Below are 24291 nucleotides of genomic sequence, written 5' to 3'. Positions count from 1 at the left end.
AAATACCATATAGATGCTCTAATTAATTGATGATTGAAGATAAACCAACGAAATTTTAAATTTTGGATTTTGAATTTTGGAATAGATAAGTACTACGCACAACTTTTGTAATAATGTTTAATGTTTCTTATAAATTTATAAAAATCCTATTAATATTTTTTTTTCATTTCATTTAAGAAGAAATTTATAAATTGATACAGATTTATTTCGGACTTCATTTGCAATAATGTTTTTGTAAAATGTCTAGAATACACAAAAAAACTAGAATGAAAATAAATATGAAATGCTTTTTTCTCTTTTTACCTCTAAATGAAGGCTGCGTCCCTGTAGAGAGGACATTGAAAGATTATCACAGTATCTGTAGTCAAATATAAAATTAATATAATGGTCGTGTTATTGTTTTCACATCAAAGTCAAAGTCGTTGATGCCGACCTATAGGTGTCTTTGATAGTTAAAAGGCTTAAATTACTGGCTAAGTAACTAATGTCCAATACTGACAAGCAAACAAGAGAAAACGTAATGATTACTTTTAGTTTCTTCTAAAAGGGGATGTTATTTACCTGCTAATGTTCGCTGTTGTTTAGTAAATGATTAATAAATTTAATTTTATTTAAGTTATTAAAAGTAGCGTAAATTTTGTTCTTATATTAATATGCAACTGCTATTATTAGAATCGCATCGCATCGAAAGTAATGGATTTTTTTTTCATTTTTAACATTGAAAGGTTTTATGGAGTGGGAAGATGAGATATTCATTTTATCTTATTTTGTTTACAAATTCTCGTGCTTTAAAGAAAAGACATAACAATTTTTAAAAGGTTCTATTTTTGTATTTATCTATTTAATTAGATCTATGATACCTGTTTCTGTTGCTAAAAAATGATTATGCTAAGCACATGGAAATACAGTTGTTTTATTTTATTTCTTTCATTACTTCAATTATATTTCAATTTTTTTTTCGAAGAATAGCTGTTATAATATTTGTACTCTGATTGAGTTGATTCGAAAATACCACTTGCAATGATAATGAGACAATGCCAGTAGTTAATATCGTATAAATAAAATATATATTTATGTATATGTATATAGAATGCCATAAATATACTAAAAATAACATTACATTATTACGAGCTCATTATAATTATTAATATGTCGTTATAAATATTATATAATATAATATATTTTGTCCCATTATTTTATTTCATTGATTTAAAAAGGTTAGTATCTGATTTATTTCATCTATCTTAATAATTTAATTTAATTATTTAAATTTCAAAATCATAATTTAATAAATTACTTGTTTAATATTACGCATATGCAGAAAAAAATATTTGTTTAACATCTGTATTTAATAATAACAGCTTATGTCATCTGTGGCAAGTAAAAGCTGAGAGATTCGTTCTTCGTTTGTAAAGAATACTGAGTATGGGTTATCATAGGTTTACATAAAAATATATTTTGTGACTTATATTTTAGGATAGGCATTAAACATGTCTAAAAATATTGTGTTTGAGGGCTGGTTGACTAAATCACCCCCGACTAAAAGAATTTGGAGGACGGTAAGAAAAGTTTAACATAAATGTATTATCTTTCTTGACAGCTAAGGTTTCCTTTGGTTGATTGTGTTCATTAAAGTTTATCTATAAGTATTAGAATTAAACTTCTGATCCTTAAATAAAAGCTAATTGTAAATTCTAACAACGTGAACGTTAATAATTCCTCGATATTGATTAATAGAAATGGCGCAGAAGGTGGTTTGCCTTGCGTCAGTCGGGCGAACTCCCCGGTCAGTATTTTCTCGACTACTACGCCGACCGGAATTGCCGGCGACTCAAAGGCACTATCAACTTAGACTTATGCGAACAGGTATTAATTAAATATTATTTATTTAAATAACCAATATTAAATTATTTTATTACTAATATTACAAATAATAATATGCAGTTTTGTCATTTTCCTCATTTACTTGGTAATAAATAATCTCCAATAAATAATCCAATGATAAATATTAGGAAAAATAATTTTTTATACCAAAAATATTTATTAAAAGTGTAAATAGGAGTGATTATAAAGTGAAATGAACATATAGCATGAATGATATCTCAATAAAACTGATTTAATGGTGATAAAAATAAAATGATTTAAGGGTGATGAAAATAAAGTTTTGTTAGATTTTGAAAAATGTTTAGTGCATTACATTTGTATTTATGGTGGGAGTTCAAAGTTTTTTGATGATTTCAAAACAGTGAATTTACCTTAATTTATTCATTTTATTACCATTACTCAACCTGACTTGTGATAGGTTGACGCTGGGTTGCATATGGAACGTAGCAGTAACGGGACTCTGGATCCAAAGCTACGAGGCTCCGTCTTTACAATTCAGACGCAATCCCGAACATATCATTTGGAGGCAGAGTGCGAAGCTGACATGGCCAAGTGGGTTGATGCTATCTGCCGGGTGTGTGGATTGCAGGCCAAAGAAGGATCATCTAACGCCCTTGGTGAGTCTTTTTAAAAAAATTTTTTTTAGTGGTAATAATTTTTTTAATGAACATTAAATGAAAATTACTGAAATTTTCATTTAATGTTTTTTTAATTATTTTAAATATTTCATTCAAATAAATTTTATTAAATATTTTTCAAGATTACTTGTTTTAATTATACCCTATGAAAATATTTGATGTATTTTTGATGATATCAAAATTATAAAAAAAGTAATTTTTTACTTTTTTTTTTTGCTAAGCTGATTCATATTGTGTTGTGCTAAGCGAAGAGTGAGATGTGAAGATTTTTAATTATATTTGTTCATCATTGTGAATAAAAACATAGTACAGTCTATTAGCAATAGGCATTTTTGAGATTTTTTTTTATTGTAAATTTAGAAACAATTTTCTTATATTTTTTTTAATGTACTTTTTAAATTTATCTATATGCTAGCGATGTGAACATATTAATTGGTAATTATGTACTTTATTAATCTACTGTTATTTTAAATTTTGCTTCTTAGCTTAATTTTTGTTTATGTCACTTTAATAAGAACATATGGTTCTCATAACTGTGAATTATGAAATCTCTAAGTTTAATTTGACATGATTAGTTAATATAAACATTTTAGCCCAAAGTGATAATTAAAAATAAAGTTTTATGGAATTATTTTCTAACAAAAATTCATGAGCATTTAAAATAAATAAGTTTGTAAACTTTATATTTTTAAATCAACAAATATTATTTATTGTACAATTCCATTGGTTATGTTTAATGGTTTAATATATACAATAACAATTTCAGCTGTTCATTCAAAAGTAAACATTCCTTTTTAGAGATCATTTACAGGAAGCTAATCTTTGCCAAGTCATACTAATAGAATATTTGTTTCATCAGCATATTTGTTTCTACCAAGTTTTGATTTTATTTACAAAGAATTTCCGCCCAGCAGTTTTAACACACTAGTTGATGTAACACAAAATACTTTGTTAGGGATATTTTTGTTTATGTTACCACAACTCTGAACTTGATATTGTGAACCTATTGTTTTGTATTTTGTGATTGATTTGCATGCCCTTTTATTTAGAAGCTTCCAATTTTGTATATAATGATATGAAATAAGAAGGCTGTGCTCAGATCAAATTGGAAATGTAAGTTCCGGAGAAGAATCTATGTCACCAATATAGCCTGAAGAATTGCTTGTCTGAAGTGGCAAGGCAAATCATGCATATAACCGATAGCTATTAAGTCAATAGGTTGTTAAATAGTGATTACAAACTGGTGTATAGGGTGGTGGAGTCACAAGTTGCAGCCAGAAAAGATCTGTTATCATATCGATCTTTGGGGGAGGCCTGTCTTGTCATGGCTGCCTATCTATGACGATCATGATATTGTTGAGTTTAATTAATTAATTAAATGACATATTTTTAATTACAAATTCTCAGCGAAGTATTGGGGATTGACAAGTCAATATTCACTGTCTATCATACTAAATAGAATGGATTTGCTGAATATTACCCTTAAAGAGGTGATAATCATTTCTTATTGTTTCTTTATTTCTGATGCCTTAAATTGGGAATAATTTAAAGCACCCAAGTACATCATCAGTCCCACAATACAATGTTGTGATTGTTTGATTCTCTGCTCTCTTATGATTCTGTTATTATTTTTCGTCGTAACTAAAATTGTAGCCATTTTGTAATATAATAAATGCCACATTACTACTTTTACATCTTTATTTATTGGTAATCAAAAGTTTTTTGCTGGACAGTGTTTTTGAAGTGACAATTGGTTAAGATTGCGAGATTTTATTGGGTTCAGGTAGCATAGGACTGTTCATCGAGGTGATATTTGAGGCCTTACAATGGGCGTCTATCGGCTAAAGAGTCAAAAGCGTTACTGTATTTGTGCATTTATGTAGCTAGTGCTTTTCTAAGGTGTGTGGTTAAGTGTATTGAATAGTACATGTAAAATATCTTCTCTTCTTGTACCTTACTAATGAGAGAAGTTTTTATACCATTATCATTGCATATACTAGCTTTATATATAGATTGGTTATTAGTTTTAGAGCTTTTTTTTTTCAACAGGAATGCAACAGGCCAAAAACATCTGGCAGTGCAAAGTACAAGGACAAATAGTAAACAATAATTAATAGTTATCCAAATAATAAAATAGCTTGTTGTTATTGAATTAGTTTCTTTAATTTGATTTTTGAATATAGTGTACAACCATCCTGTATATTAGATGCCTCAGACTTCGTTCTGTATAAAATAATGCTCCGAAATTCATTATATATATATTTTTTAAAATAATAATCTCCTATTATTTACATAATTAAGTTACATGGTTTATTATATTTTTGTTTGTTTATATCCTGGCAACCATATTTTTGTTTGACGCCAAAATTTCACAGATAGTGACAGTTTTTATTCTCTGTGATTTTATTTTACGTAAAAAGCTTTTATTGTATAAACGAAATTATGAATATAAAAACTGGCTAAATATGAATTTTAGTAATCAGTTTTTATGTATAAAGATATTAAGAAAATTAAACATTCCAATTTCGAATTAATATGATTTTTTTAATTAAATAAAAAGATTATTTTAGACTTACTTACATTGTTTAATAGAAGTGTTGTCAAATATACTAAGTATGTATTATTATATATTGATATTGTTGTTAAATATTGTTAGATATAAATCTCCGTGGTCCGTCAGAGTAATTGATGCATGAAAAATACAAGAGTTAAATAATGTGGTAAAAAACAGTATATTAAAATATTTCAATTATATTTTCGAATAATTTTTGTTTACTTCTTGTCCCTAGTTTTTGTTCGCAAGTAAGCTATTACCAAATATATATTATAGCGGTCCCCCTGCCATTAGTGGGTGTAATTTCATAAAATCCATTCCTAATAATTTATAACATGCGAAATATTTTGGCCAAGTTTTAAATCTATAAGAGCTATATTGCGAAAAGTTAAGATAGTTAAGATATTACGCCACGGACACAGAACTCTCCCTTCGCACGCTCCAGGGTCTGCGCTGTTCAAGATAACCCTGAAATCTTCAAACCGTTATGTCAGACGGTTTCTCTTTCGTTGTTATATGGTGGGGTCCAGGTTCTGATAAAACCGTTACTGTCACCAGATCTAGGTCTTTTTTAAATGCCTTTGATTTTTTTTTCAGATACCTATCAGAACAACTATCAAATGACGACGATGAATGAACGAATCGAAGGTAGTGAGACCACTGGTCCGTATATACCGATTTCCGAATGTATTACCGGAGTTCGGGCGCAGGTAGGTCATCATCATTATTCCAGCTGTAGCAGGTTCACTCCTGGACATTTGGTCTCCATTGTCTCCAATATGACCGGTTGGAAGCGGTCTACATACGTCTCCAGATGACCATAACAATGTACAAGGTCTGTCCTGCCTTGTGTGTGGACGTTCTGCGTTTCGTTTGTCGTTCCGTAATCTTCACTCGAGAAACTTATGCCAGCGGCCATTTATTCAACTCTGTTCAATAAATTTAATTCAAAAAAATTTTGTGTCTTGTTTTAACAATAAATCATTTATTTACTACCTTCACTGAAAAATTGTTGTGAAACCGTAACTGATATGCGTATTTGGAATTATCTAGAGAAAATAAATTAAAGATTACATATATTGGTATTCATCGGGTAGGCCTTCACATACTACCGTCGTGGCCATTATTGTTTAATAGTTGTCTAATTAAAACATAGCAATATTTAATTAGTTTTAGTTTGAACTTTGCCATCATAATCAATCATCATTTCGGCTTTATGACGTCCTCTGCTGTTTATAGGGCTACTCTATAGATTTTTAATAGGACCAGTAAGACGGACTAGATACGGTTCAAATGACAGAGTTAATACCAGAAATGCACATGACTCTTTAGTGATAAAAAGGTAAGGATGCGTTTACACGGGACACTTAGATTATACATAGAAAAATGAATGTGAATCAATTAATGGCGTATTCACGTACTGTGTAAAAATTAGGCATGTGTAAACGCATCTTTATATATATTATATAATATTGTATATTTAATTTGTCCAGCGAATACTTTGGTAACCACAGTGTATGATAAAAATATCTTTTGTAGAACTCACAGAGGGCTTTTACGTTCGATCCGAAAAACATCGTAGTGAGTACACGGAGACAGACGGACAGAGTTCCGAATAGAAATCATCAGATGTACATGAGCCAGCCGCACATAAGGCCCAACAACGCCGATGTCTCGGAGAACGACTCCAACCTGAGTGAAGAAGAATGCAAGTCATTAAATGCTAGTCAATCAAATATAAGTATGTATTATTTTGTACAATATTTTTTCTTTAATCTTCTAATATATAAAATTCTCGTGTCACGGTGTTCGAACTTGAACTCCTCCGAAACGGCTTGACCGATTTTTACCAAATTTTATATGCGTATTCAGTAGGTCGGAGAATCGGCTACTATCTATTTTTCATACCCCTAAGTGATAAGGGTGGTTCACCCCTAAATTTTTTATCCTATTTTTTATACAAATTTTTTTATGATACAGCATACAAATATACATACAACCCTAAATTTTCACCCATCTACGATCAAACCCTTATTTTTTATTTGTTAATCAAAAACTTTAATTTTTTTGCAAAGCAACGTTTGCGGGATCAGATAGTCTTTGTATAAAAGTGAATAAGCGCCTCACTTTAGCATTTCTAAAATTCTTCTACACCCTGTGTAGCATTTATATTTTTTATATTATAGCGAAAGGGTTTAACTCGCGTCGAGTCCAATTTCGATTTGCCCCCTTTAACTATCAAATTGCCCTCCTGTCGGCCCCACTTTGGGAAACAGGGTCATGAAAAAAAGTTCCTGCGCAAAAACGTACCATTGCGTAATGTTTTATAACGTCCCTTAGAATGAATCTGAAGGTTCTTTGGTATAAATTAGTTTTTGATTAAAATGTGCTTTCTATTTACCTTTATTATTTTAATTTATAGGGGAATATTCAGCTGCTAGATCTTATTCGAAGCCTGCTGGACGTCCCAATACAGACGAGGACTTCCAAGATGGTATGAGCTTGTTTTATTCATATATTTCACACACACACACACACTTATATATATACATAAATATTTATATTTGTATATGTATATATATAAATATTATAAAGTTAGCGTCTAACTTACCTTTTCGAACTAATTCTGTGGTTAGTCTCTCTACAAATTTGTATAGAATAAAGATGAGATGCGAATTGGTGTTTAAGAAAAGAACTACGTCTTGTTACTCTGAGATAAATTATTAGTAAGTCAGTGAAGCTGCCTCTTTAATTTCTTGTCCCAAATAATTTTTGTTAATATGCATCGAAGTATCTGATAAAAGTGTATTTTTGTAACATATATATGTAAAAATTACTCCTCTTTGAGATTCAAATCATTAATTTATACAAGGTAATTGGCTTGAAGGGGATAAATATATAACATTTATACACCAATGTATATCCTATCCGAACATGAATGGTTTCAGAAATAATAAGTTACAAGAAAAAAAAATTTTCTTAATTTTTTATAACTACATACTAAAATTGATTATTGTTTACTATCTGTACTTGCAGATTACTGCCAGAATTTATTGGCATGTCTCATTCCAATAAAAATAATTATATAACTCATTTCATTTTATACAGGCTGATTAGAAATAGGTGTGAATGAAAGCATTTTGGTGACAAATGAGCTATATATTCACTGCTAATATTAAACTTTTTATCACAATTTTTATAGTTATCTATGTAATAATTTCACTGGGGTTTTTAAGAGATGGGAATATGACAAAAACTAGAAAAAAATTTAAAGTCAAAAAGTCAGTATAAGCGCTACCTACTGAAAATTTCATTTTAGAAGAACTGTTTTTTGCTAAGAGAAATTTGTCACTTATAAATATGTGACTCGGAGTACAATGAAAGATTAATTCACAGGACCTCCAGTACCTCCTCGGCCGCCGAAGACTTTCGCGATGAGCAAGGACCCATCGGTCAACACATTGCAGCCACCTAAAATCATTGAACCAAATGACGCACCGGAGAGATTTGTAGGTTCAATTTTAGATCGACATATATTAAGAAAAATATATCAAGCTGGTAACATTTGCCAATTAGTTTTCTAACACATATTAATAGTCACAAATGTAAATTAAAAATGTAATTGCATATTCGCACAAAGCTCACAGATACAGCCTAATTGAACGGTCTAAGTTCAAATCAATTATTTGTATTACATATTCTTTTTACCATTTTTGAATAAAGAACTATTTTTATGAGACTATTGGGTGAGATTTTTGAATTGAAAAGATTGAATAGTAACGGATTTGCACTTAGACCGCAGACCAAATGCTAAAAATTTTGTAGTAAATAATATTTTTGTGACAAAATTATAACAATAACTAAGAAATAACAGATATATGAATATTATTCGTAGATTTGTTAAATCTATTGTATAGATTTTGCATGAATGCATTGAGGCGAATACGCAAGAGTTCACTGCAAGTTGCACTTTCTTATCAACATATCAGAGCCGTCATTGTATAATGTTCTTGTGAATTTCAATGACAAAACACTCGTTTCATAAACATGAAACTGTTGTAAATATTTATTGCTTACATGCAACCGATTTGCTCCTGTAACTTTACCACTCCGGTAGACATGGGTCATTGTATAACTATTTATATTTCCTTCCAGTATATAAGCACAGGGGTGACCAAGCTCTTTGATAGTGCGAGCCATTTCTCGAAATTTTAAATTTTTTGTTAGCTGAAATTAATCAAAAAATAATATATTTATTGAAATTATTCAAACAAAAGTACAAAATATGTGTATTGAAGTTAGATATAATGGCAAACGTGTGTAACAGTATTCCTAATAATACTTAAGACACCGGTTAATTAGATAGATTTCGCTAATTTTATGGTGGAATAATAATCATAATGATTCATACAAGTGATTTGTTTTGATTTACCAGGAGCTGACATAGGTAATAAAAATTTAAATATTGAAATAATTCAACGATCAATCAGAGCCAAAAATAATCGTTCAGTTCAGATCCGCAGTTTGGCCACTTCTCTATAAGAGTATAGTTTTTTTAATTTATATCTTTGGAAATTTTATTTAGCTTGAATCGTCATTTTTTTAATCATAGAGACTTTTCGGTGATTATGATATAATTTCACGTGGACTTAAATTTTGGTGATGGGTAAATTAATGGAATCCACATAGGTTTATTTTTATGTAATGATCGAATATGAATAAATACATCAAAATATAACATCGATTTGTTTTAAAATCGATTAAAGTTTGATATTTTTGTGATAAAACCGAAAAGTTTTTACTTCAATGATGTTAAAGATATGCAATTATCTTAAGGCTACATTATTTTGTATGCAGATACCACATCCTCAGCCTCAACAAGTGATTTGTGAACAACCACGTCGAAGGTTGAATGAGGCATGTTATCTGATTCAAATTACTTATTTCATGTCATGTTTCTTTTTATAATACAGTAGCTAGATTTCGTTTGGGTGTCTGCGCAGGGTAATAGAGTAAGGTATCCGAAGACACACATACACATATATGATATGTATGTACACTATTTGTCCACCATTTCATGAACTCACTTAATGACCTTACAACCCTCACCCTCTTGTGGGTGAAATTTCGTAAAATCATTCCTTAGCTGATCTCTATCTGGCAAAAGAAAGAATATATCTACCAAATGTTAAGTCTCTAAAGATAGACTTATGGTTCCAGAGATATCGTGACGTTTCAATACATATATAAATATTCTCCTGTATATATTATTATAAAAGCCTTTACCGAGTTACTAATAATACCTTCAAATATGTTGTAATAAATTGACTCTTTATTTAAAAAAGACATTTTAAATTTTTTCATTAATGTTAGCATAGAGAAAATATGTACATTACACAAATCTCTCTGTACTATTTCATTCTGATATATAATTTTATATCTAGAAGTTTATTTAATACAAATTATATCCACAGGAATATATACATCATACACATTAATAATATGCATATGCGCAGACATGGTACGGATCATGTGATTAAAATATAACTAACATTTGAAATTGGAAGAAAGGTATTTTTTGGTCTGGTTTAATGGTATGCATGATATTCGGACATTCGGATGCATATATAGTGTTAGCTTATTATGGAAAGAAATTTATCATTTAAAAATGGACAAGTGTGTCATATACTTTACCAGCTCATAGAAGTTAGATGTTTATGAAAATCTATTAGGAAAATTTTTAAGCTACTTCCATAATTTCTTGGCGATTTTTCATAATTAAGCCTCAGGTACAAATGCATCTGAATTTCCTATCTCTGATAATAAATGACGTGTGCATGATTGAATAACAAAATGTTAATTTTTTAACCCGTTTTTTTAAAGCTTAGCATTGTTAATAACAGCATTAAATTTCACAAAACTCATATGTTATTACGTTTATATAATATAAAGTATTGCCATATTATTTACATGCTTTAGTAATTATCAATTATTTAGTTATGTATATTGTATTATTTGCATTTATAAATATTTTACATTACTTGAATTTCTTGAAAAACCTATATTGTCTAGCCGTATTATATTTTTATTTATATAAAAGTTAACAATTTAAATTAATTTCATGTTTATCATTCATAATTTGAGTTTGCTTGTTCCGATGGCTTTGCTATATTCGATATATTAACTCTTTTAAGACTCAAAGGGTATTAAGTGTCAAAATTAGGATAAAAAACTAGTTTACTAAAAAATGGTAAAAAAATTTGCTTTCCCTGGTCGTGAAAGGGTCAATTTGTTTCTGGTTTTTAAGCCAAACATTTTTTTGTTTCTATGGTAAAAAGATAATATATGTGATTATCTTAAGGTGCCATTTTTTTGATACAGCTGCCACTACCACCGCGTCAGCCAGTGATTTCTCAACAACCACGGCGACGCATAAATGAGGCATGTCAATTGTCTCAAAATATTCAATTTATCTGTGTTAATACCGTAGTTAGACTGATATGAAATGTCTGCGCAAGAACATAAGACAGTGAGGTGAACTCACATATACAGGATGATTGTTTTGTATAACCTATAAAGGGATGAATGTACATGACACTATATCAAAATAAATGGTTTCGATATAAATGAAAATTGTAATCATAATATACTAATAAATAGTTTTTTCATAATTCTCATTACTACATATTAAAATATATTATTGTTTATTATCTGTCTGTGTGCAGACTTTATACTGCCGAAGTTACTAGTCTGACACATACTAATAGAAAAAAAAATGTACCATATTTCAGAGAATCATTTTGTGACATATTTTAACATTTTTATATCAGATTAGCTGTACATTCACTCCTTTAAAGAATTTATACATATAATTAATCACCCTGTTTACATATAGAAAACAATGCGTTTGATAAATATTGTCCATTTCATAGAAAATAACTAAATTAGTTAATATCTTTTAAACTATTGTATTATACTTAACAATTAATATGTATAACTCGAGCTTTATTTAATATAGATTATAAATACATGGTACTTTAAATTAATATGCGCATGCGCAGACATGGTGCATACCACGTGATTATAATGTAACTAACATTTAAAACTGAAATAAAAATGATTTTTATTATTAAATAACTATTGTTAAGGTATGCACGAGATATTCGGATGCATGTAGTGTTAGCTTAATATGGAAAGAATTTTGTGAAAAAATAACTAAAAACTTTGGTTGAGTGACATACTTTTCCTGTTTATGCAACTTAGGCGATAAACTACATCTCGTCATCATCGTTTGTAAGCAGATGAATCAAAATTTTATTATTATAATTGAAGCCGTATCCATGATATATTATTTATAATTAACTTTAGGATAAATTTGCAATATGTCAACTTCAACCGATTTTATTGGAGATTTATGCGAGATGTATATGTCCAGCTGTGGACGTCATACGTGTGGACCGTCGATGGTGATGAGATATGCGTCCGAATATATTATCTCTGATAATAAATGTTTGTGTGCATGTTTAAACAAATAAAAGGTTAATTTATTTAACCTGCCTCTTGTAGTTTTAGCGCTGTCAATAACAGCATTAACTTTCACGAAATTCATATAATACATTTTTACATAGTGTTGCCATTTTATCTGTGAAACTGCTTCAGTAATTGTATATATTGCATTTTTGCATTTATATATACAGGTAGGACTTTATTTAACGGCACGCTAATATTCGAAAGTTTTATTTCCATAATATGGTTAGCGGGAATAATCGAATTAAATAATTAATTTTTTAAATAATATATTTTGACAAAATAAACTAATCCAAATTTTAAAAATACTATTTTCGATGTTATAGCAACTTTTCCATTATTTTAATTCCCTTCAAAAAAAAGTTCCGTTATAGTTACACGTAAATGCAATAATAATATATGTATAATTATTCAAGTAGTTTTTAAAAAGTCATTTTATATAAAATTTAATTTATCGAAATGAAAAATAAATCATCTAAGTAATTTAAAAATATTTTAAATATAATTTTTGATTACACTAATATCATGTTCATTATACATTTTTGTGTTCTGAAGGCTTTGCGATATGTAATGTATATTAACTCTTTCAAGACTGAAAGGGCACAAGTGTCAATGTTAGGATGTACAATTTTAGCATATATAAAAGTGGTGAATGTCTTTGTCCCTGGTCGTGAAAGGGTCAATTTTTCATTCTGGTCTAAAAGCCAAAAAGTCTTTGCTTGTATGGTAAAAAGATAACATATGTGATTATCTTAAGGTGCCATTTTTTTTTGATACAGCTGCCACTACCACCACGTCAGCCAGTGATTTACCAACAACCACGGCGACGCACAAATGAGGCATGTTACTGGGTCAAAATATTTAATATGAGTGTTTTGTTTTACGATGTAGGGGATCGACTTTGTAAGAGGATATGTCTGCGCAGGAACATGGTTGAAGACACAACTAACACATGTACATACATACATAAACAATATATTTTACATACACAAACAAAAATATTTTTTACAGAAACATATATTGAGTTGTAAATTAAGAATACAAAAATAAATTTATTTTAATTAAATTGATATAATTACACACATAAATTGAATAAATTCGCACTCGTACAAACATATATATTTATTTTAGTTTATACATAATAATCGAAGAGATATGCGCATACGCAGACATGTTTCAGATAATGTGATTAAAACGGAATTAACATTTAAAGTTGGAACAATTTTTTTGTCGTTATATGATGTGCATGATAAATAGGGATCGGATATGCAGTTGTAAGTGTTGGGTTATTATGGAAAGAAATATTGCAACCAAAAAAGAAATTAAGTATTTACTGAACGAGTAAAACTTATGTTATCCGATCTCTTGTAATAACTGTGAGCATGGAGTAAGAAATAATAAGGTTAATTTTATTTAACCTGCTTTTGTCACAGCTTTAGCACTGTTAATAACAGCATTAACTTTCACGAAAATCATTAAATATTTATATTTATATGTACATAGTGTTGCCATTAATAACGTAATTTCTTTAGAAATATATTTTATTTTTAAATTTGTTTATAAAGTAACATATATATACAATTTTTTTTTAGTAAAATATTGTTTTTCTGCATTTGGAAATGTTTAATTTAACAATTAACATATATATGGCAGTATGGTCTCGCCATATTAAATGAAATATGAATTATTTAAGTTATTGATACCTTTGTAATTTATTTTATGTAAATGTTTATACTATTGTCATGTTCATCATTCATATGTGTGTTTGTCCGTTTCGAAGCCTTTGCTATATGCGATGTTATAACTCTTTCATGACTACAAGGTTGAGTTAATATAAACCATGTATAGATATAACCAGAGTTTTTTTTTTGGAAGGACATGCAGTGCCTTCAAAGGAAACATACAAAAATTTCTTTTAAAATAAGAAAAATAAGTCTGAAAAAATAAGTCTGAATTATTTTAATTTTATGCCTAAGGAAATTGCTTTTTAGACAAAAAATTTGTTTTAGTTTTTATTTTTTAAAACACGTTGGTAAGGGGTGAAGAGGAGGTACATTTATATCGTATTTTAATCCCTATAGGATCATTTATGACCATTATTGTACAACAAGGTAAAGTCAGAAGAGGTCATTCAGGTACACACTATAATCCTTCATCTTAAAGGTCCAAAAAATTATGGACCTTAAGATTTTTGAGAATTGACTAAAAGACTTGGTTATATCTATACATTTTGTATAAAAGTGGTAAAAATATGTTCGCCATGGTCGTGAAAGAGCCCAGGCAGTGGTTGTCAAATTGATCTATATTTACCTTTGGAGTTTCTGGTATAGTACTTCATAATAAATTCAAAAGTTTTTATTAAATATTATAATACGTTAAAATGTAACTTTACATTTGAAGTCCAAAGTAAAATTTTGATTATAAAAATGGGTTCATAGATCACATAAGTTTGGAAACCACTGGGTTAAAGGATTTAATTTAAAAAAATCCTTTGATGTCTCTCACTTTAATTGTGATAGAAGTTATAGTTCATTTATTTGTTTAGAGCAACGCACTCTTGAGGGTTCCTGGACGGATGCCAAGTGTTGGGCCGCCATCGCCGGGCCGTGCTCAGGCGGTGTTCACTATTTCAAGGAACGACGATGACGAAGAATGTTCCGGTCAATCTGTGAGTAATATAATAATAATATAATATTTTTTTAATAATTAACATTTTATATTGAATTATAATTTCAGAGTTTTAAGAATTTTGAAGTTAAAATTAATTTTAATGAGACATTTCTTTTTCAAATTAGGTAAAGACGCGTTTACATGGTATTATAATGTTAGTCTACATATGTTGCTTCTTGTTTATACTAAATGGCGTATTGTTGACATGATTTCAAATTGACTTGCAAGTAAATTATAATGTGCAAGCCGAAGGATCAAAACGGTAATAATATTTTTTTTATTATTTAAAAAAATACTTTATTAATGGCGACGTGTAACGACATCTTTAGATTTTTTTTACTATTGTTGACAATGATAGAATTGAGTTTTCCAATTGTAGATCATTGAGATTTGCAATCGTACGTCTCCAGTTCGAGTCTGAGGATACAATGTTATATAATTTACATTTTGTGCTAATGCTATATGGATGTGCCACTGCTCACAAACAAGCTTCCAGATGATGAACAGCAGTATACTCTGCGTACTATAATACCATACTGTGATCATCAATTCCTGCCGAGCGTGGTGATTACGGTATATCCTTTCAGATAATTTAGGGGGAGGCCTTGCATTTGGTATTTACGGGCAGAAACGAAGTTGACTATATACTATCTCGTGATACAATGTCATAATTTATATCTTGTACATTAATTGTATGGTATTGTTACTACTCATAAAGAAGTTTCCATAGCATGGGACAGCAGCATAATATCGCACTGCAATCGCTAACTTACCAGCCAAGCGTGGCGATAGATAATGGGGGAGGTCTAAGGCTGAAACGATGTCGATACGAAGTCATCACAGGACCAATGTGTCGTAGACATTCATAAGGTTTCGAAGGATTTTAGACACCACAACTTAATTTTCCAAACATTAGAGAAGTTGAATTCAACGAAAAGCTTTTTCAAAGTTGCACTTATTTTGACAATTTGAAAGGTACACCTATATATATACTTGTTTTAAGTATATCATTAATAATCTCAATGTAGTAATTAGTAGTACTTTGACGGATTGAAAGTGTTGGTAGAAAATTGATCATACATTACCGTTTAAGAGTTGTCTTTTGTGAGTTACAGTCGATGCAGTACTGCAATCTGGTTTCGCTACCGCCTGTCGTGGATCGGAACCTGAAGCCGCGATACTCCAGCCACAGCATTGGACACGTCAATAATCTCGGTGTACAGGTAATAATCATATTTTTATTTTATAATTATTTCTTTACTAACACAAAAAAAATGTGTACTTAATAATTGTGTTCGATGGCTGGGTAGAAAAGTTCTCGAATGGCCCACCACTAGGTAGACCGATGTGATTGTCTGAAGTGGCGGTAATGTGCCCCACATTGTTCGTGCAACCGATTGGGTCCGAATAGTTCTTGAGCGACCACGAGCAGGTAGACGCGGCGTTGATAGGCCTGCCACAAGGTGGACCGACGTCATAGTTATGCCCACGAGAAGTCGCAAATCATCGTGGTGATCTTTGTGGAAGGTCAAAGCCTTTTTAAAATTATTTAAAAACAGTACACTAATGATAATTTATTCTGTCTGTTACTGCAGCAGAAACATAGTGGGTAATGACTGGACATTCGCAGGCCCCGGGTTCGATCCCCGATATGTTGTGACATATGTAACATTGCTATTACTATGGGTCTTGAAAAACGATGGTATACGGAAGTTATGTGATATTCCTAATATGTTCCCAACTGTGGGAACATGACATTTTTAGGTTATCAGAAACACTACAGTTTGTTTTAGTTAAGAATGCATTGAATAAATTTGTTCTAAATCTAATTTCATAATCATTGCTTTCAAAAGAATGCCATTGGTCACTGTGATATCGTCTTTCCAATTAGAAAAGGTTTGATTGGTCACTGGGCGTGGTTAGATCGGTGGGACAGTTATGATTCATTGCGTTCTTAACATACGTGAGCTTTTTCTTGCTTTATTAGTACCTTTTTGGTGATGGACTTGACTTGTGATGTTTTTCTGTTTTTTTAATTCATATACACGCTCACTTTGTTGCTCATCATCCCTGCTTGTTAAAAAAAGCTTCTTTAAATTAGTTTTGAATTTGGATTCTAAAAAATATGTGACGTTCGCTGATCTCGGGAAGAACCGGGTTTTTACAGAAGAAACATTAATGTTTATTCTGCTAATTATCCGTGGTGGTACTGGCGCGTAGGTAACCACTTTACTGCCACTCCCACGGCAACCATATCGTGAAAGCCGGTCAAAAATAATCACAGAGGATAGGCAAGCCTAATGGTTCTGATAATAAGGAGATATATAGGTAAAAATCTCATATATATATATACGTATAGATTCTATTCATGATATTTATGTACACAACCATTTCTGCACTTTCATCGCTTATAGACATCTTTATACTATTATCTTCTTTCTAGCACATTAGCATGTCACTATCTAAATTTTTACACACACATATAGATAGGTCTCCCGGGAGCCCTTGAGATTCGCTACTTTAATATAAGTCTTGGGCTGGGTGCCATCTGTGCGCTGCCATTTTAGACACGTGTAATCTATGAATGCTATTGACAGTCCGGACCCCAAAAAACAAAAATTTAATTATAGATTATCTATAACTTAACGTCGCTCGGAAATACATTTTTTTTAAATTTTTTGAAATGTTTAAATTTCACAAAAACTAAAACCCAAGAAATTTATTTTAACAGGCATCGCATTTATTTATTACGTATATTCCTATTGTATGTATGAATCTATATATTGCACTGACTGTTAGTATGTTGTGTTGTTTTAAATTTAGAGCCGCTCGAATGCTTTAACTGTGAACTTTCATCCCCGATCCGTTCTAAATAATTGAAGGGATTTCCCAAACACATTAATGATAATAAAGTTTACGTTCCAATGCGATTGGCTTGTCGTAGTAACAGGATGAGTTAATGTGAGAATTGTGTGGGTTAACCAACAGTCGTCTTCGAGAGCAAACGCCGTCAAAGTGTGCAAGCCACGGGCGCCATCGCCCGTCCAGGTTCAACCGAAAAGATGGAAAGGGAAAGCGAGCAAGGAATCTGACATTAAGAGAACAAAAAAAGTTACCGCAGTTGTATAGATTTACAGACATTTGGATACATCACCGAAATCCTCTTTACACTGATACACAGATTAGTTAATAAAAATAATTTATATATTTAAACATAAGTACAAGTTGCAAACGAATCACAGTAATATATGTTTTAAACCAATTTGACTGAAAAATTATATACACATAAAACAAATATAGAGATATATTTCGTATCACAATGTTTACATAATAACAATTAAATGTATTTGTTAGTAAATAAAATGTTAATGATATAAGTATTAAGGTAAACGAAATATCTTAAGTCCTTAAGGATACAATGTCCCATAAATCAACGTCACACGGAAATCTAGTGATAGCGCACTTAAAATTCATAATAAGAATTTAATATATCGTTTGTTTTCATGTATTATAATAGGGTAATTACATTCACATTAAAAACATATTATTTCATTCACGTTGTTGTGATTGGCGAATGTCACATATGAAATTATATGTTTCTACTCATAGGATTTGTTTCTATTTGATTATGTCAAGAGAACTGATGGTTATATATCTTAAACACTAGTCCAAATACTGTTACAATGGATTTATTGTTTGATATTTTAATTATATATCATATTTTATATATAGCTAGATGGTGAACAAATCAATGTTAAGTAATAATAAATGTTAATATATTAATATTTGTTAATCATAGGGTTGGTATATATTAACTGTCTTTTATCTTTCTATAAAGTGTTTAGAGGCTAATCAAAAAAATATTAAGACTGTTTAACATGTGTGAATCTTTATATTTTTTAGTGTTGTTTTAATTAAAAACATTTGTTTTATGTATTCATTGGCCTGAATGATTTTATATAACAATAAAGTATTTGTTAAATTTTTGTTGCATCATTCCATTTTCACATATTAATATATTTATATAACAGCTTTTATAACCTTTACTAAGCTCGAAGTATTAACATATAAATGCATGTACGAATGTAACAATCTCTAAAATCAACCTAAAGAAATACATCGATAAATATCGATATGATCGTAAAAAATAAATAAAAAAATACTTTGCTGTAAATACACTACAGAAGAAAAAAAATAGAGAAGTATATACTAATAAAATTATAAAATAAATATTTTCAGGCCGTTAGATTGTGGAATGATGTACCGCTGAATAAAAGAAGTGCTGCGTCACTATCTATTTTTAACAAAATGTTTAACGAAATATTTACTAAACCTGTGATTATTTATAGCTTAATTCATTTTTTATTTATTCTTACTGAGGCAAGTGCGATCCAAGTTAGTTTGATGTTTTCATATATCATTGTATTATCTTTGTAAATTGTGTTATACCTTACTTATTGTAAATATATATGCTAGATGCATATATGTATGTTTTGTACAACGCTAACTACCTGTTATTTATATTTCCACTGTTTCCATACTATGGTTGTCTGTTAGAGAATGCCTCGTGTGATAAGACTGGCCATTGTGCTTTTTTGTTTAATTATGAAATTATGTGTAATCTTTATAGCGTGTAAAAAAAATAAACTGAATGAAAAAGATATAATGTAATTAAATTACATGTATAGGCAGATCTAAGTGAAAATGAAAATAGAGGAAAGTGTCATTCGATATATGTAAAAATAATCTTTGTAAAGAAAATTCTAAAGGAAAATATGTTCGCATAAAACACATTTTTGTTTATAGTAACCTACAAATGTTTCAGTTCCAGACTGTTGTGCAGATTAATCGTACTAAAGAAGTGAGATCGACCGTGATCCAATACTTGGACCTGGATTTGCATACGTCCGACCCACCTACATCGAAGGTAAAAATATAAATATGTAAATAATATATCCAGACGGGATTATATGAATAATAAATGATATATGACGGCTATGTCGAGACGACGTGACCGCCAAACGTTCTAACTTAACCTTAGTGTTGAGGTCGTATCGGTATTTTTAATAGGATTAACACGGTTGAAGGTCGTATTGCGTATGCGCATGCTGTAGACGAATTGGTTTACAACTACCATATTTTAAGAGATAACATTTTGAACGAATTTATTTATTTTTTAAACCCAACTGTCTACCTCCTGTTTTCATGGCAGTGGTATCGTCGAAATTAACATACTAAAAAAACATGAGAGATTTTGTTTGAAAATATGAATGTTTTTAGTCTACGCCCGCCAAATTCAATTTTCAGGTGCAATTTAGTAAAATCCATACTTAGCTGACCTCTATTTGATGGAAGAAATATTCGTACCAAAGTTCGACTCTTCAAGCCTTGTGGTTCCAAGAATATCGCGATGAGTCAGTACTTAGGTGGAAATTTAATATAGATGGATAATTGTAATATAAATAAGTTTATGCGTGGTTTGCGTTGGCAATAACCCTGGATTCCTCAAAAATTGATGATAGCTCCCAGAGACAGATATGTTTGTCCTGTACCGACTGAACTTCCAAGTTGCTCTATCGTTACCATTCGGCCAAGTCCAGGGAAAGCTTTTATACATCCGCTGCCTTGCCAGCAATCATATGTTTTGTCCAGAAAAGAAAATCTCTCTTCTTCGTCTAAAATTTTTGCACCTAAGTTTATGGTCACTGTGGTTGACTTCACCACTGCTAAAATACCCCTCATCAGGCGGAAACCAGTTGGAGGGAGTTAAGAAGGCCTTGCTTCCCAACTTAAGGAACGTTGTTGGATTAACACAATGACAAAGAGTAGTCATTATGAATCTAGCGCACCTCGTCCTTGGCCTCTTCATCTGGTCAAGGCGTCGTGTTCCTCCAAATTCCTCGTCCAGAGATAAAGGTGACCAGTAGAGCTACTTCTGGACTTTGTAGATTCTCCGTCGTCATCCCACAGTCCCACAGCTGCAGCATTCAAAGTGTGACTCCGCTTAGTCGTAAAAGATAGAGAGTACAGCACTTTGCAATATCTCACTTCTCTGCAACTATCTCCTATTGTATTCAATGAATCCACTCAGAACTACCTCGGGGTTTTCAATATACTGATTATGTAGGTTCCTCTACTTCACTCTAGTTGACTTGGCCAATACCCTTTGCCATAAGGTGTGAACCAGTTAAAGGGGGCTCTTAACAGTCATATATTTTAATGGGAATAAACTATAATGTTATGCTTACTATCCTGCTATTTAATGGGTGATAACGCCTCAGGAATAAATTTCTTTGTAATTATGGTATCTGATGAAACCCAGTTAGCAGAGAACAGAAGTAGACTTAAGGTTCTTGATGCTCTACGCTCCAGAATGTTCTTATATTAAAACTTTTTGACATCTTTATCGCTGTCAAACATAACACCATCTATGGTGACTTATTGTGACACTAAACTAATTTACTTATGTCGCTTTTTATAAGGGTTTTTAAAGACTGGATTAATTCCTGGGTAAGCATCATCATCATTTTAGTCGTAAGAGGTTCACTGCTGGACATATTGGGAAGCATAGTTTGTGTTAATCATATAACATCAGCTGTTGGGAACCGACATATCTTAGTACCGCACAAATGGAAGATGACTTGCATCAATCTCCTCTGGCCACGGTGTACTCCTGTCCGAACACTCTTCGAGACACACAGAAGCATGATTTTTAAACATAAATGTGCACTATCTAGTTCTTTATCGTGAAAATAATGTATTTATCATTTTTATTACCAGGGTTTCCCCTTGATCCATGGAAGATCACCATCATCTCTGGAAGCCAGATCGGCATACAAAACCGTTGATTTCCTGAAAACCGAAGCCTTCAACATAACCCGTCAAGACGCAGAAGCTTCTAGGAGCCTACATCATTAAACACACCACTTGCGGTTGGTATGAAGTTAGATGCTCTCTATATCCTACTGTCGTCTTTGCATTTACCGAGTTAATATTATTGGCTAAATGAAACGTTTTGATTTGTTTAACGACTTGAACATTGTGCTCATATATGTAGTAATATAGTTTGTAATTGTTCCAGTATTATTTCGTAAGCAAAAATTGTGAAACCAATACACGTTCATACAATTAATGTATGAATTTAATCTTTAAATGATGTTTTCGCGTCATTCAACAACAATATAGCTTAGATATATAATAAGAATTACATAGCTTATGTCTATTGCTTGTATGATAATAATTATTTGATCTTCGGTTTGAATGGATAACATGTGAGAACATGTCTTCTTAGTTTGTCTATATTCTTTACTATAATTTCCGTTACTTGCACCTTTTGCTTGTAAAATTGAAACGAGTAGATATATTTGATAACGGTTGTGATTGCCTTTGTTTTAGCAAGCAGCGAGCCCTTTTGCCCAATCTTGCATTAAAAAAAATCACCAAGGCAATGCAATAGGTTTTTATAATTAAAAAAAAAACATTACATTACTACGATAGGGATGTGTACACATTTTACACCTAAAATATACATTTTGTAAAACATATACAATTTTTGGAAATTATCATATCTATATTTATATGCACATTTGGACACTATACACTTGACATGTTAATATAAATATCTCATACTGAAGTTATATTGCCTAAAATTAGTCCACTATTACATAGTATTTTTGGAAAATAAAAAAATTCTTTCTCTTCTAGGTATATTCGTGTTGTCAACTTGTAGTAAATTCCAAATTAATTTCACATACCTCCAAAAATCACCATAGCTTTGGAGGATATTTAGTATATCCTTTGCCTTTTGCACAATTAGAATATATCACTGTGATAAAACTACAAGAATGGTGCTTTTGAAATTTCATGTTATGAAGAATATTCACAAAATTTACCTCTCGGACCATATGCATGGTGTAAAACCAAATTTAACTTTGACCCAGTGTCAAAATATGTTTCAGTTACGTATTACTACTATTGATAAATCAAAGTGATAATTTTAAAGGTCCCTGTGTGAAGGATAATGTTTTTTAAATCGTTTCTTTAATATTATTTCTTATGGGTTGCAAATTGCATATAACCTAAAAAGTGTTGACGTTTAAATATATATATATATATTTTTTTTAATATCCGAATTCGAAATCATAAATAATTTCTCATTGACATTTTTTATCTGTCAACACTACATAGTTTAAATAAAATAAAATATGCGTATACAGACAAAACATTGGACTAAAAATTTTAAAGTTGTGTGACAACGGACATCATTTTTCTATAAAAACTGTCTAATTTATATTACTGTTTTCAAATAAACTCCTATCTTTTTCAAAACAGTAAGACGTATATTACATAATTTTGCCCTGAAATAACTCGAATTTCGTATGGATCAGATAAAAAAAAATTTTAACACCCTTTTTTACCGTCATGTTTTATGTTAAAATTTAGGTTTCATAAATACTTCTAATTATTTTTGGACCTTCCACTGCATATATAAAAAAACTACCTTGTGAACCTAAGGTCTAAATCAATCAATTAAAATCATATATACAGTATAGTTAAAATCATATATACAGTTTCTGAACCCATATAGATTGCGTTACAATGTGCTAGTTGTTATTGCTATCTCTTTCAACATCCACAAACACTTTCTGCAGCATTTTTGCGTATAAAACACTTGCACCATTAAGTCCTTCTAATTCCTCTAGAATGTGCTAGTTGTTCTAATAAACCAGTTTAAAGATGAAAGGGAACGAATATATGGTGAGGTATATAGAAATTATCATATTGTTAAGATATAGTATATGATGATCAGTGCATAGCATAATAAGCAACAAGAAAATATATTTGACGGACGCACTGTATATAATTATTAAATCAAATATATTGATTCATCTATAGCAACACTAATTGACTTTTGTATATATATTTACATACACTTTACAATCCATTATTAATCGTATATATGAATATGTATTTTAAATAATCCCACTTATAATAGTAAATATAGTTATTAATTTCTAT

At 30.5% G+C, this 24291-nt stretch overlaps 1 protein-coding gene across 4 annotated transcripts; it reads left to right on the top strand.

The window, feature by feature from the left end:
• Positions 1–1419: 1419 nt before the first annotated feature.
• dos (daughter of sevenless) lies at positions 1420–22397 on the top strand. Of its 4 annotated transcripts, none has more exons than XM_068763645.1 (11): positions 1420–1559; positions 1738–1866; positions 2303–2501; positions 5674–5786; positions 6616–6817; positions 7499–7570; positions 8473–8585; positions 15149–15271; positions 16389–16496; positions 20099–20200; positions 22054–22397. In XM_068763645.1, the coding sequence occupies exons 1-11, from the start codon at positions 1491–1493 to the stop codon at positions 22189–22191; spliced, it is 1368 nt and encodes a 455-aa protein (XP_068619746.1). In that variant the 5' UTR covers positions 1420–1490; the 3' UTR covers positions 22192–22397. The 4 variants fall into 4 exon arrangements, with proteins under 4 accessions (XP_068619746.1, XP_068619755.1, XP_068619738.1 ...); XM_068763654.1 differs by having other exon boundaries at positions 16383–16496; positions 20105–20200; XM_068763637.1 differs by having other exon boundaries at positions 16383–16496.
• Positions 22398–24291: the final 1894 nt, after the last annotated feature.

Source organism: Battus philenor, unplaced genomic scaffold (assembly GCF_028537555.1).
Source record: "Battus philenor isolate CCGP_79_NKW_IND1 unplaced genomic scaffold, ilBatPhil1.0.hap1 SCAF_1, whole genome shotgun sequence".
NCBI classification, from domain to species: Eukaryota; Metazoa; Arthropoda; class Insecta; order Lepidoptera; family Papilionidae; genus Battus; species Battus philenor.
The sequence above is the reverse complement of the archived record's forward strand: the minus strand, read 5'-3'. Positions and strand labels throughout refer to the sequence as shown.

Excerpts from the sequence above, each read along its gene's own strand:
- dos (XM_068763637.1), top strand. The coding sequence starts at position 1,491 with ATGTCTAAAAATATTGTGTTTGAGGGCTGGTTGACTAAATCACCCCCG. Across the intron at positions 1,560-1,737 it reads CTAAAAGAATTTGGAGGACG|AAATGGCGCAGAAGGTGGTT; the intron begins GTAAGAAAAGTT and ends ATTGATTAATAG. Across the intron at positions 2,502-5,673 it reads AGGATCATCTAACGCCCTTG|ATACCTATCAGAACAACTAT; the intron begins GTGAGTCTTTTT and ends TTTTTTTTTCAG.